At 38.5% G+C, this 13,649-nt stretch overlaps 1 protein-coding gene across 1 annotated transcript in view; it reads right to left on the bottom strand.

The window, feature by feature from the left end:
• Positions 1-13,649, bottom strand: part of TRHDE (thyrotropin releasing hormone degrading enzyme) — a 203,028-nt gene that overhangs the window by 21,274 nt on the left and 168,105 nt on the right. Inside the window, exons 11-12 of the mRNA XM_082241082.1 lie at positions 5,493-5,626; positions 5,332-5,387 (exon numbers count right to left, since the gene is read on the bottom strand). Coding sequence (XP_082097208.1) covers positions 5,332-5,387; positions 5,493-5,626 — 190 coding nt within the window. The remainder of the gene's footprint in view (positions 1-5,331; positions 5,388-5,492; positions 5,627-13,649) is intronic.

Here is a 13,649-nt window from a genome sequence, read left to right as displayed (position 1 = left end):
TTTGTCAGTGTCCTTCTTGAACTGTGGTGCCCAGAACTGGACACAGTACTCCAGGTGAGGTCTGACCAGAGCAGAATACAGTGGCACTATTACTTCCCTTGATCTAGATGCTATACTCCTATTGATGCAGCCCAGAATTGCATTGGCTTTTTTAGCTGCCGCGTCACACTGTTGGTTCATGTCAAGTTTGTGGTCAACCTAGACTCCTAGATCCTTTTCACATGTACTGTTCTCAAGCCAGGTGTCACCCATCTTGTATTTGCGCCTCTCATTTTTTTTTTGCCCAAGTGCAATACTTTACATTTCTCCCCGTTAAAGTTCATCTTGTTTGTTTTGGCCCAGTTCTCCAATCTGTCAAGGTCGTTTTGAAGTGTGATCCTGTCCTCTGGGGTGTTAGCCACCCCTCCCAGTTTGGTGTCATCTGCAAATTTGATCAGGATGCCCTTGAGTCCATCATCCAAGTTGTTGATAAAGATGTTGAATAAGACCGGGCCCAAGACAGAACCCTGTGGCACTCCACTAGTCACTCTTCTCCAGGATGAAGAGGAACCATTGATGAGCACCCTTTGGGTTCGGTCCCAGTTACAAATCCACTGAGTGGTAGCATATTATTTACCATTTATCAGTATTTAGTAATAATGGAACCATATTTTACTGACAAGGTTCAGCCTTGGTACATTTATTTTAAACATGTTTATATCACCCTTCGTGGAAACTGATTCCTGGATGGATCACACAATGAAGAATATCAAAAGACTATAACCACACAATTAAATAAAGTATCAGGCCAACACAACTATTGGCAGTATCTAAAATCAATCGATTTATTACTGCCTTTGGCAATTCATAGGAAATAATTGGAGATTTTTTTTAACCCATAGACTGTGTTGGAACATGTGAAAAGTATTAAAGTCAATGGCTAACTAAGTTGTGAATCACACATTAGATTGCTATGGATCATACTAGTGCATAACAGAATTCAGAAAGCTATTGAAAGAAAAAGCTGCTCTCCTCAAAGTAATTAGTTCGCAGTAATCCTACTCAATTAAATTGTTCACCATTGAGGGCTGTGGTCTTGATTTTCAAACTTTAATGTAGAGGCAATAATGAAGGTTAAATACAAGATAAACAAAATGTTCATTTACACAGAAACCGTATTATTCCTTGTGAATGCATTAAGAGAACATTATCAACAACTCTGCATGTGAGAGCTGATATTTGGGAAGGTTTTGGATGTGTTTCACTGGCTTTGGTGGAAACCTTGAATGTTCTCACAGTCTATTGCTCTAATTTCTGATGCTTAAATTGGTCCGAAAACCCTGACTTTTCTGGTCATTAGTTTGAACAGGGGTTTAAACAACATCATTAGGGGATAATATGGATCCAATTACCTTGAATATGCTTGAAGACTTTGGATGTTGTAATGAATTAAATTTGGCTCTCTGGGGAAGGATTAGTGTGATAAAGATGACTACAAATTCACACTTTAATTTTGCTACACAGATGCTCCCAACAGACAATTCAGGGAACTATCATTTCCAAAACACAGAGAGCATTTAAGGGGTTGTATATTTCTTTCATCTAAATGAAGGCATAACATTTAGCTACTGTAATCAATGAGCCTATGTGAACCAGAGGAAGAATGTGTTGCACTCTTCATCTTAGAGGTCAGTTTTCAAGTCCTAAATTATCAGTGGACTAGACAAGTGCTTATAATTAAGCTGAATTTACCCACCAGTGAAGTCCAAAATAAAATAATAACATCTACTTACTACAAAGTACTGCTGTGAAAATAAAGAAGGATATATCAATAGGCTTATGACTTACAAGCTTTTGCTCCTTGCAACAGACATTATTAAAATGTTTAGTTCAAAATTCATCCAGTGAAATGAATATAAGTAAAGATCACTTAGGTGTAACCTACTGCACCGAAGTACAATAACAGATGCTTTGTATGCATTGTTAGGTAAGAGAATACCTTATGAAGCAAGTAAGCCAGCTTTCCCATTCCTTTCAATCAATATTGTCACATTGTGAGTAATATAATCTAACAAGCATTCCCAGTTCCTCAAATTCCCACACTTTCCCACACGTCTTTCCAAGGCCTTTATAGATTTCCAAACAGACGAAATGAAGGTCAATCTAGATGAGGCTTTTGGAGATCTGTGATTGGATCTCCTAAGGGGCAGGTGTGCATGTGTGTTTTAAGTTAAAAGCAGTTTCTGGCAGAGATTGGATAGGAGCTGTGTTCCTGAGAGAAACTTAACACTTTCCCCTATACTGTTTCCCCCCATTTAAATCCCCTTCTCCCTACCCAGAAGCTGCTATTTGTCCATGAGGAAATCATACAAGTATCATGTGTATAAGTCAAAACTGACAGTACAAAGTCAGTTTTTGACTTACAAAGCCATAAATAAATCACTTACAACCTTTTTCATGTGCCTCATTGTGACCCGTAAGATGCAACTCTCTTAAGAATGACATCCTTACATCAATTTCAAAGAAAGAGCACTTTAAAAAAGAGCCCTGTGGCTTATTAATCATGAAACTCTATTAAGGTTTGCAAAAACCTCAAGCCTTTTCAGGAAACAGTTTAAGAATTCTTAATTTGGGGCTGGCATTTCCTGTTCTTGGTCAACTTGTTCCTACACTTCACAACTTTTATTACAGCGCAAAATAGAAAAGTAAGCAAATTAACATTAACTGATGTTATAATAAAATATATTCATTGCTTTGACAAGTGAAACGGAACACAGCAACACTATAGCCCCCTTCAGACATTACAACTAGGAGTGAAATAAATACTTCTACATGCATTGGAGCCCCAATAACACATGGGTAGCCCTGTTGTATCATAGCACACACTACTGCAGTCATTGTCCATAAGTTGGAAGCAACCAGAATAGTGATGGTAGGCAGAGCTAGTGTATGCCTCCCCTATTCTCCTCCTCATGTGTTCACCCTAATTTTAGTGTCAGAAGAGGGCTAAAATTATAACTTAGGAAGACAGAAGACACATGCTTTAAAACCAGTGTTTTGGGGTTGTACTTAGCTAGATAAGGGTGAAAAATATGTGCTTCAGTGCTCATCCAGATTTCCTTTACTGCTGAATTTATAGGCATAGGTCTGTGCTTTAAAGTTCTGTGTCCAAGTGTTATTTTTTCTCCCTGGCACATTCCTTGCAAAAACATGCTCTTGACCACTGGAAACCATTCCACAGGAAACCCAAATTGTCGTTTGTTCCAATTCACCATTAAAGAGTGGGTTGACACGGAACAGGAAATTGTGGGGCAAAAGGTAAGTGTGGGTGAGCTCTTCATCCAGAAAAGATGGGGCTGATGGTTCCAAAACAGAGTGTTCTAACATATGTGAACATAACTGTAATCAGTGAGAGATCTCTAGCACCACAGGAACCTTTAGGGAACCTGAAGATGCTACCGAAAACAGTATTGCTACTGGGAAAATGATAAAAATACATACAATTCACTTCCTTTTTCATACACACACACACACACACACACACACACACACACACACGGAATACACGGCATGTGTGTGATCATCAAATACTTTATCATATAAAGTACTGGCCATCATTCACATTTAATTAGCATTTATTGAAAGGTTTACATTACCTTAGCTATATAACACACATAACTCCCATTCAAAAATCCCTCACCTATTGTCAACAGACAATAAAGAACTCTGTATTGTGGCATGCAGTAGCACTGAGAATATAGTACCTGTAGTCCACAGAGTCATATATGGCACTCTCATTTCTCCCTAAGTACAGTGGTACCTCAGGTTAAGTACTTAATTCATTCCGGAGGTCTGTTCTTAACCTGAAACTGTTCTTAACCTGAAGCACCACTTTAGCTAATGGGGCCTACTGCTGCTGCCCCACCACCGGAGCCTGATTTCTGTTCTTATCCTGAAGCAAAGTTCTTAACCTGAAGCACTATTTCTGGGTTAGCGGAGTGTGTAACCTGAAGCATATGTAACCTGAAGCGTATGTAACCCGAAATGTAACATATGTAACCTGAAGCGTATGTATACAAAACTCACTCTGCTGAATTTTTCCAAGTACTACAGTAACAATTCCCCTTTCCTCCTCCTTGTGGCTGCCTGACAAAGTCTCCAACTAAGGAATGCTTGACTACTTCATTTGTATTGGAGCTCTTGAAACACCACAACCAGTGCTGGAATTGCATCCATGATTGAGGCGGTCCTCTGGACTTCTGAGACTTCCTTGGAGACAGCTCAGAAGCTGAGAACAGTGGGGAATGCACAACCTAGAACCTGACAGGAGTGGGGAGGCAGCAGAATATCTGAGCAATATTGGGATAGTTGTATTGGCTACCAATTTGGTCATGAGACAATTTATCCTGTTTTATAAAAACATTTAGGACCTAGCTCATAATTTCTTCATACTGAGAAATCAGGCCTGTGTCAAGAAAAATAATGATCTCTGCAGTAGCAAGAAAAATGTGGCACTACTCTCTTTTTTTGCCAATTTTTTAAGAACCATTAATTTATGCAACCCATTTTGGATGTAGACAATAAATATACATATAATCATTCACACACACACACCCCACCCCACAATTTTAGTAATATAACAGTATTAGAATATATACAAAACTGAATCAAGCTTATGAACATGGGGTAAAACGTAAAAATATATAAATAGTAAATAAGATTATGAATATGAAATGTTTATTTAAATAATTACTTTCCATACTTAATATTATATATATTACATCAGCATATAATCGAACTCTGTTCCAGCTATTTACGACTGTTTTCACGTATTCTATGAATGACTTCCATCTATTTATTACCCTTTTATACATGCCTTGCTTTCTTCTCATTATTCTTGAGGATTGTTTCTGCATTGGATAACCAAGTATCACAAAGCAGAGCAAGAAATATGTGTGTCAGAGCAGGGAGGAGAAATCTGAAGCTTGAAGATTTTTATCATCAGAAATTATATATTGCACAAATATCATTTGGGGACAAAAAGTCGTTCATTAGTGAAATGGGAACACGTTATTAATCTGCAATGTATTAAACTGACTTTAAAGGGAAATTAATCAAGCATCTATACACAGAAATACCCTGAGGCTTTTATCGATCAGGAATGAGGAAAGTGCGGCTGACGGTGTTTGTGCTTCGTCTCATGGAAAGACAGAAAATTGAAGAAAGCTGGGTGGGATTTGAAACACTTTTTAAAAGATAGGTTCAACCTTAAAGCACGCCTAGGCTAACCAGGCAAATCTAGGAGTATTACAGGGAGATGTATTAGAATAGATTATCTACAGAAAAACATACCTGGCTAAATTGAATGCATCATCGATCAAACCCGCACGATTACTGACAGAGATTACCTGTGAGGGTAAAGAAGAAAAATTGAACACGTAAGGATAGCACAAAAACAGGAGGGATTTCAGAAATCACAAAAATATTCAGGCAATATGATGAAATGGGCTTACCTTATGGTTCCTCATCAGCTGGTCAATTAATAATCTCCAATTTCTAATGTCATAGTTAACCCTAAAATAGCCAGTTTGATTGATGTTCCCCAGCAGCCAGTTTCCCTCATTAAGGGAAGCAATCCTGTGATGCTCTGCAAAGAAAACACAAGGAGGGAGGGAGGAACTTAAAATTACTAGTTCAAAAAGTTTTAACATTTTATATTGTACCTAGAATATAATTTCCCCGCTTCTTTCAGCACAGTAAAATGTTTTAATTTGAACAGGCTACTTTAATTTCTCTCATAAAACACTGTAAATGAAAAATTCCATTCTTTCAAGAGGACAGTTATTGATATTCATATCCAGATAGATATGGTTTGGGCTGACTATAAAAATGCTTTTCTAAATTTGCAATGGAAATATAGAATGCATTTAGTATATTCCCCCCCCCCCGATAGAAAAATCTGGTTATCCTGGATGATACTAACAAAAACTGAAGCCCAAATGCTAGTTCTTTCTACCCACAAGATTTTAATAAACTCCAAACCAGGTAGCTGGCTTTAATTCGGCTTAGGACAAAATTCCTACATTCATCTCTGATGTGATAAATATGTTACAAGATAAAGCTCTACCTCATCAGTTTCATGTGGTGAATATTATTTTATAAATGCACCCTCAAATGGTGACAGCTAGTATTTATCACATCAGGAAGCTTGTTAGTTCTCAGTGTCTACCACTGAGGCGGCAAAGACCAACTGTTGCCACGACAGAGCTCATTCATGAAGAATGTTCACCACATGAAACTGATGGAGGAAAATTATATCATGAGGACTTAATTGCATCCGAAGTGAATAAAGGAATTGAACCATAGTCACTAAATCGGCTGGACAATGCTTGCTTAATTCTAAATATCCGATTTGTGGACCAAAGTCAGGCTGGAATGCAAGGGAGAGGGAGCCTTTATGACATATGGATTGCAAACAAGATGCAGTTCCGCTGTGAGTTGATTTGTTGCACAAATTAACCTCACCCACACTATATGCAGCCCAAGTATAAAGTCAGGCATAGGCAAACTCAGCCCTCCAGATGTTTTGGGACTACAACTCCCATCATACCTAGCTAACAGGACCAGTGGTCAGGGATGATGGGAATTGTAGTCTCAAAACATCTGGAGGGCCGAGTTTGCCTATGCCTGTATAAAGTGATAGAAGAACAGAAGAGCCCTGATGGATCAGGCCAAAGGCCCATCTAGTCCAAAATCCGGTTATCACAGTGGCCAACCAAATGTTTATGGGAAGCCTGTGAGCAGGACCTCAACACAACAGCACTCCTCATTCTTGTAGTTTCCAGAAACTGGTATTCAGAAGCATACTGCATCTAACCATGGAGACAGAACACAGCCGTCATGGCTGGAAGCCAGTGAAAGCCTATCCTCCATGAATTTGTCTAATCTTCCCTTAAAGCCATCCAAGTTGATGACAATCACTACACCTTAAACTATGTGCTTATATGAATGAATACTTTATTTTGTCTGTCCTGAATCTTCAACATTCAGTTTCATTGGATAGCCATGGGCTCCAATACTATGAAAGGAAGAAAAACAAATTTATATTCGCTTTTCCCACAGCATGCAGATTCTTATATACCTCTATGATGTCCCCCTTTTTTTCTAAACTAGAAGTCCCAACTTTACCTCATGGGGAAGTTATTCCAGCCTTTTGATCATTCTGGTTGTGCATTTCTCAACCTTTCCCAGTTCTACAATATGCTTTTTCAGCTCAAGCAATCAGAACCGTACACAGTATTCTAAGTCTGGCCATACCATAGATTTATGTAACGGAGTCATGATATTGAAAGTTTTCTTTTCAGTCCCCGCTCCTAATTATTTGCTTTTTCCCCCACAGCTGCTGCATACTGGTTCGTCTAAATATTCATTGAGCTATTCCCAGTGTCTCTTTGGGGCATACCCTTTGCCTTAGTGGTTAACAAAGAGAGAGTGAAAAACAATCATACTACACAAAGACTATTAAAGACGGTCAACACCATGATTTTATCCCTGCTTTATTCAAATTTCTGCCGCAGTTTCACAATTTCCCTTTCAGTGTTCTTTCACCCATGTTTTACTCAAACTTTTGCTGTAGCTTAAAACCAACACTTTGCCCCTTTTAGTGGGGAAATTCACTGACAGAGAATTTCCCTTACCCCCCCCCATCATTTACTGCATATGAGTTTCCTCCTTTTCCCCCTCCTGTTTCATGCACCCTTTAGAACCTTTAGAAAAGGCCAATGAAAACAGTTTGATGCTGGACTAGTAGTAAAAATATAGTATATAGAGATACAGTGGTACCTCGGGTTACATACGCTTCAGGTTACAGACTCCGCTAACCCAGAAATAGTACCTCAGGTTAAGAACTTTGCTTCAGGATGAGAACAGAAATTGTGCTCTGGCAGCGCGGCAGCAGCAGGAGGTCCCATTAGCTAAAGTGGTGCTTCAGGTTAAGAACAGTTTCAGATTAAGAACGGACCTCCGGAACAAATTAAGTACTTAACCCAAGGTATCACTGTATATAAAAGTGCAGATTCATTTATTAATTCGCTTTGTCAGTGGCCCCAGCTTTCTATGCTTGTGTTTTCTATTTTACACACATTAACTGATTTGCTTTTGGAACTTTTAAGAAACTTACAAAAGGTTTTTAAAAATCTAAAGTCACCGTAACATTAACAGAATCCAGTCAGAGTCTGGAGCAGTTCCAGGCCAGGTTTGATGGAAAAGACCAGGAGCCAATGTTACAGTCCAGACAAGCAGCATGCAAACAAATTAACTTTTATTTTCATCCAGACCTATTCCTGCAGTTCAACAAAGTCCTAAAACAGCACTCAACTCAGCAGACCTAGAACCCTTTCTCAGCCACCCCAGAAGCCCAGACATTTTCTTTCCCCAGAGTTCTACTTAGTTTTAACTTAAATGGATAGTAACATATCAACTGAGGCAGGCTGTAAATTGACATAATTAAGGCAGGATAAAATTATTCACACCTGGGTCTTGAGGCTGTTGAAGTGGGCCTAATGTGTGCTCCAGTTTGTTCTAAATAAAATGGTTTGGTCACCACCCTTTATGTAAAGAGTACATCTTCATCGTTCTGCACTCAGTCATAAGAACATAGAATTGTAGAGTTGGAAGGAACCTTGAGGGTCATCTAGTGTCCCCCTACAATGCTGGAATCTTTTGCCCAATGTGGGGGTCAAACCCACCCACAACTCTGAGATTAAGAGTCTCATACTCTACCAAATGACCTATCCCGATTGTCTCCCCACACCAAACTGTCTACAGCATTCAGTACTCTTACACAATAAATTATTCCAGGTCAAATCAGTCTGCAAGCACTATTTCCAGCAACATCTGTATCAACAAGTTGCCATATTCATAGGATCCGAAAATAAACACATGTCCCAGCATGCCTTTCTATAAAGTCACTCCCTCTTCTTTTTTAGCATAATTAATTATCCTATTTAGCCCATCAAGCTTTTAATGAGTGGTAACTGCTTCAGGATTGGAAAACACCTTTTTAAAAAAGTAATCTTAATGATCCTCTTTCCCATCAAAGCCCTCCACAAAAAATGATGTAAGTAAACACACACACACACACTATTGTCTGGGGGTGCTCACCTACACAAATAGGCACTTCAGTAAAATTTAAATTCAGTAAATCAAATAAAAATAGGCAAACAGCTAATTGGGAAAGACAAACAGTGTCTTGGAGCTTAGTTTAAAAGTACAAAATGTCTCCGAGATGGGAAAGAATGTGTTGGTTTGAATCTTTTTGGGGGGTTGGATTCTTTTTTAAAAAATGCTTGACATTCTGCAAGATCCAATTCAAAATATTACAACAAATGACACCTCACCCCCAAAAATTAACCTACTGAAATAGAAAATAGGAGTGGGACAATATCCAGAAGTAGATTTTTGTATGGAAAGACAGTGAACTTTGCTCAGTTCTGGAACTCAGAAAAAATCCATGGCTCCAGAATTCTTTCATTCTAGGTGCTTGTCTTATATACTAGGCTCCAGTAAAATCTTTGTTTCTGATTTTTTTTTTTTAAAGTAGATTCTACAATTCTGAAGTCTGCCCAACTCCCTTCCAGTCCTTTACCAAGAAATGAATATGGCATAATGACAGTTGTATGCATATAACCTTTGTAGATTAGATCAACTGAATATTGGCCACAAACTATCTAGAGTCTAGCTACCTAGATTCCAGACTATTTTCATACATGTTATAAAGTAGTATGAAAACCTGCCAGTCAAAGATGACAGCTTCAAAACACCTATTTTATCACTACACATTTCTTTGATAAAGGAAAGCTACAGCAGTATCTTTAAAGAAAAGAAAAAGAAAAGTGTTTCTGTTATCATGGTTTTCAGTAAGTTTTCAGTAGAATCACAATCCATTATTATTTTTTAGATAAGGGCATGATTATTTTGACCTTTTCCTACAAAGGAGAGTAGGAATCTTTTCATGTTATTCTAGTTCAAATAAGTAGGTGGTTATTGTAAAGGTTGTCTGATGAATGTTCTTCACAAAGTTCTATATAATTTACTAGAATTTTATGTCTGAGCCTTTCCCAACATTTCTATAGATTGCGCTTTCTTTACCAATGCCTCTCTGGTGTGCTTACTTCATTGAAATCATGTGCAATTTCTCTAATTATCAGAAATATTTACTGAAAAGTCATGTTGGCAACAAAAGAAGGTATTTTATCCAAAAATAATATTTATCCTATGCATAGAATTGTTGCAAGATATAAATATCTAATATTGGTGACTAACTTTTCTTTGTTATTTTTGTTTGTTCAGAATATGAAGGGTGGTTTTAGAGTATTGTCTGAAACTTCGTTTATCAGGACATGAATTTGGGTCCATTTGTGCTTGCAAAAAACATGCATTCTAGAATACATAGGCATATAGCTTAGTCGTTTTCTAGCAGGCAAACACCTTCCAGAAGTGTATGAAACAAAATGACTAGTATTTTGGATGTTGGAAGGACAAATGCTTGCTGTTACATTTGATAAGCAGCTGACCTACCACTCTTCATTGTACAGGGACAACTCTGTAAACATTAGGATTGTGTATAAACTCTTAGCTACAAAGCTGTTTTTTGTATTTCCACAACCCAACCCTACTCATCTCCCTTACAAATATAAGATGTTACATTGCATGTAATTCATACAAAACTGTTGTTGTAGGCTTCATGAAATGTAACACTGAGAACCCTACATGTGTGTAATTAAGTTACTGCATGAGAAATATTTTATTAACCCTTTCATGCAGCACTTCATGATATCAGCCATATGGTTCAGGAGGACCCCGACTCTTAGCATAGGCACCCACAACCTTCCGCTCCAACCTATAGTAATTTACTCTTTGGTCAGTTGATACATGTACAGTGCAAGTGCGTGCACATTTACTCAGGAGTAGCTCCCACTATGTTCAGGCGGGCTTAATTCCTAGTAAATATACATTTAGGATTAGTGTTAAAAATACTATAAAAAATGCTGTAAGGTAAGTGTAAATATAATTTATGCATTTTGAGTTCACTACACACTGATGCAGTGGCGTACAATACTCTCTGTTTAAAATGAATCTAGCCTTTCAAGTAGTAAACACATACAGTCGTACCTTAGTTTTCAAACGCCTTGGGAGTTGAATGTTCTGGCTCCTGAATGATTGAAAACCAGAAGAGATTGTTCCAGTTTTCGAACATTCTTTGGAACCCAAACATCCGAGCTTCCTGCAGCCAACCAGAAGCCACTCCTTAGTTCATGAACATTTTGGAAGTCAAACAGACTTCCAGAATGGATTCCGTTTGACTTTCAAGGTTATTTATTAGTTATTTATTGCATTCGGGGGGGGGAGGATTCTGATTGATAAAAATCTTACAGAAGAGAAGATGCTCTTTCACATGATTCAGTTTCAATCACCCGTCTATCAAATCCCACAAAGGGAATGCTTCCTTACGCCTTTTCATTCATTACTTAATTAAATAAAGCTGGGGCTGGGAGTAGAGTGGGGGAAATGAAAAACTGTGGCAATAGGAAGCTCAAAGGAGGTAGAGTTTGAGCATGATCCCCTGATGTCAAAAGGCCTTTCAAGTTGATAATGCTATGTGCTTTTACAGTACAAAGCTTGTAGGATGTGGAACCTTGCACCAGCAGGAAGTCCTTCTGGGAGTCTCTACCTATAGGAAGTGATGCCCTGGTGTTTGATATATTCTGGTGGTGGTAATATAAATGGGCTGCTAGTGCTGATTCAAGGAGGCTGCTTGAGGCCTGAAATTGCTGAAGACCACCATGTAAAAGCGTACCACAATTTTTTCAATCCAGCCACTCTCAAAAAAAGAATGCACTCTTCAAACCTTTCTAAATCTGTAAATGTTAAACTACTACTAAATGTGGTACTGCAGATGTTATATTGAAGAAAGGGGAGGTGAGAATTTCAGTTTCCTCTAATCTCCTTTGATATTTGTGAAGTTTCAGAAGAATCCCACACCCAAGAAGGCTCTCACAATCAATATGTTAACATTTACAAATCTGCTAGCAGGACTACCACACTGACTACCACTCCTTACCCAAAGGTAAGTAAATTTCAATAGAAGCTGTATAAAGGGAATTTATTAAACATGCTTGGTTATCCATACAACACAACTGTCAGGGAGAGTAATCCCTACAGACCATCCTTTTCCCATACACTTGGTATATCTTCTATTAGAACCTAGCAATCTTATCATAAAGTTATAACTATGGACATCTAAATACCCCTCCCAACAAAGAATAATAATTCATTTTTGTCACTTCTGTTCTTTTACCAATTGGGCACTTTTTACCACTCAGTAAAGGCTTGCGGGACTTCTCACTTATTACTGGGCTAGATCAGCCAGCCATTTGTTCTATTTGTTGTATACACTGACTAGCATTTAAAATCACAGTTGCTATTGATTTTAACTTTGCTCATACTTAAGATCCCATGGTCCTTTCTAACCCACTCAGGCTATCTGCATCTTGATTAGCATATAAATGAAGTTAAAGGAATTGCTCATGAATAAATACTGCTTCCAAATGAATTAGTTTTATTCACAGCTTGATAACTTCTTATAAACTTTCTTAGAAATATATATAATAGTTGATCAGCGACTGCTGTGATCCTAGTTATTGTTGGCTTGTTTTTTTTTCTTGATACCATCAGTGAACTTGAATTCTGAGAATGTGAAATATGTATGGATTAAGCAAATGAGGGCAAGGAAAAAAGACAAAGCAACAGATTAACTGAAAGCAGCAAGGCTGGCACCAATATGATATAATAATGGCCAAATAACCTGACCCAACCTTCTGCAGCCAAAGCCATACCTTATGCGTTCAATTAGAACGTTTGTATTCTTAGATCTCACTTATACATGAGAGGACACAATGAGATATTATTACTACTTAAAGGTAAAGGTAAAGGTACCCCTGCCCAAACGGGCCAGTCTTGCCAGACTCTGGGGTTTGTGCGCCCATCTCACATCTATTGGCCGGGGGCCAGCGCTGTCCGGGGACACTTCCGGGTCACGTGGCCAGCGTGACATCGCTGCTCTGGCGAGCCAGAGCCGCACACGGAACGCCGTTTACCTTCCCGCTGGTAAGCGGTACCTATTTATCTACTTGCCCCCGGGGGTGCTTTCGAACTGCTAGGTTGGCAGGCGCTGGGACCGAGCAGCGGGAGCGCACCCCGCCGCGGGGATTCGAACCGCCGACCTTTCGATCGGCAAGCCCTAGGCGCTGAGGCTTTAGCCCACAGCGCCACCCGCGTCCCTTCCTTTATTACTACTTAATGGTCTGTTAAAGAGCAAAAAGACACTCAGACTAGGTGATTGCTTCCTTTCACCTAACTTCACTGAGGAATTTTTTAAAAAAATAACTTTTCTATTCTATGAAATGAGTTCAGTTTTTTCTTTTTTCCACATATGGGGAGGAAATTATTATTATTATTATTATTATTATTATTATTATTATTATCATTACTTTTATTATTATTTGTATCTTGCCATTCGAACAGACTGTGCCACTTCAGCTACGATATAAATTTAGTAGCAAAAATGAGAAAAACAGCAATGAGAAGCAGCACATACCACTTGCAAAATG

This window comes from Podarcis vaucheri (genome assembly GCF_965113315.1).
Source record: "Podarcis vaucheri genome assembly, chromosome: 10".
Classification (NCBI taxonomy): domain Eukaryota; kingdom Metazoa; phylum Chordata; class Lepidosauria; order Squamata; family Lacertidae; genus Podarcis; species Podarcis vaucheri.
This window is presented reverse-complemented; position numbering and strand designations above follow the sequence as displayed.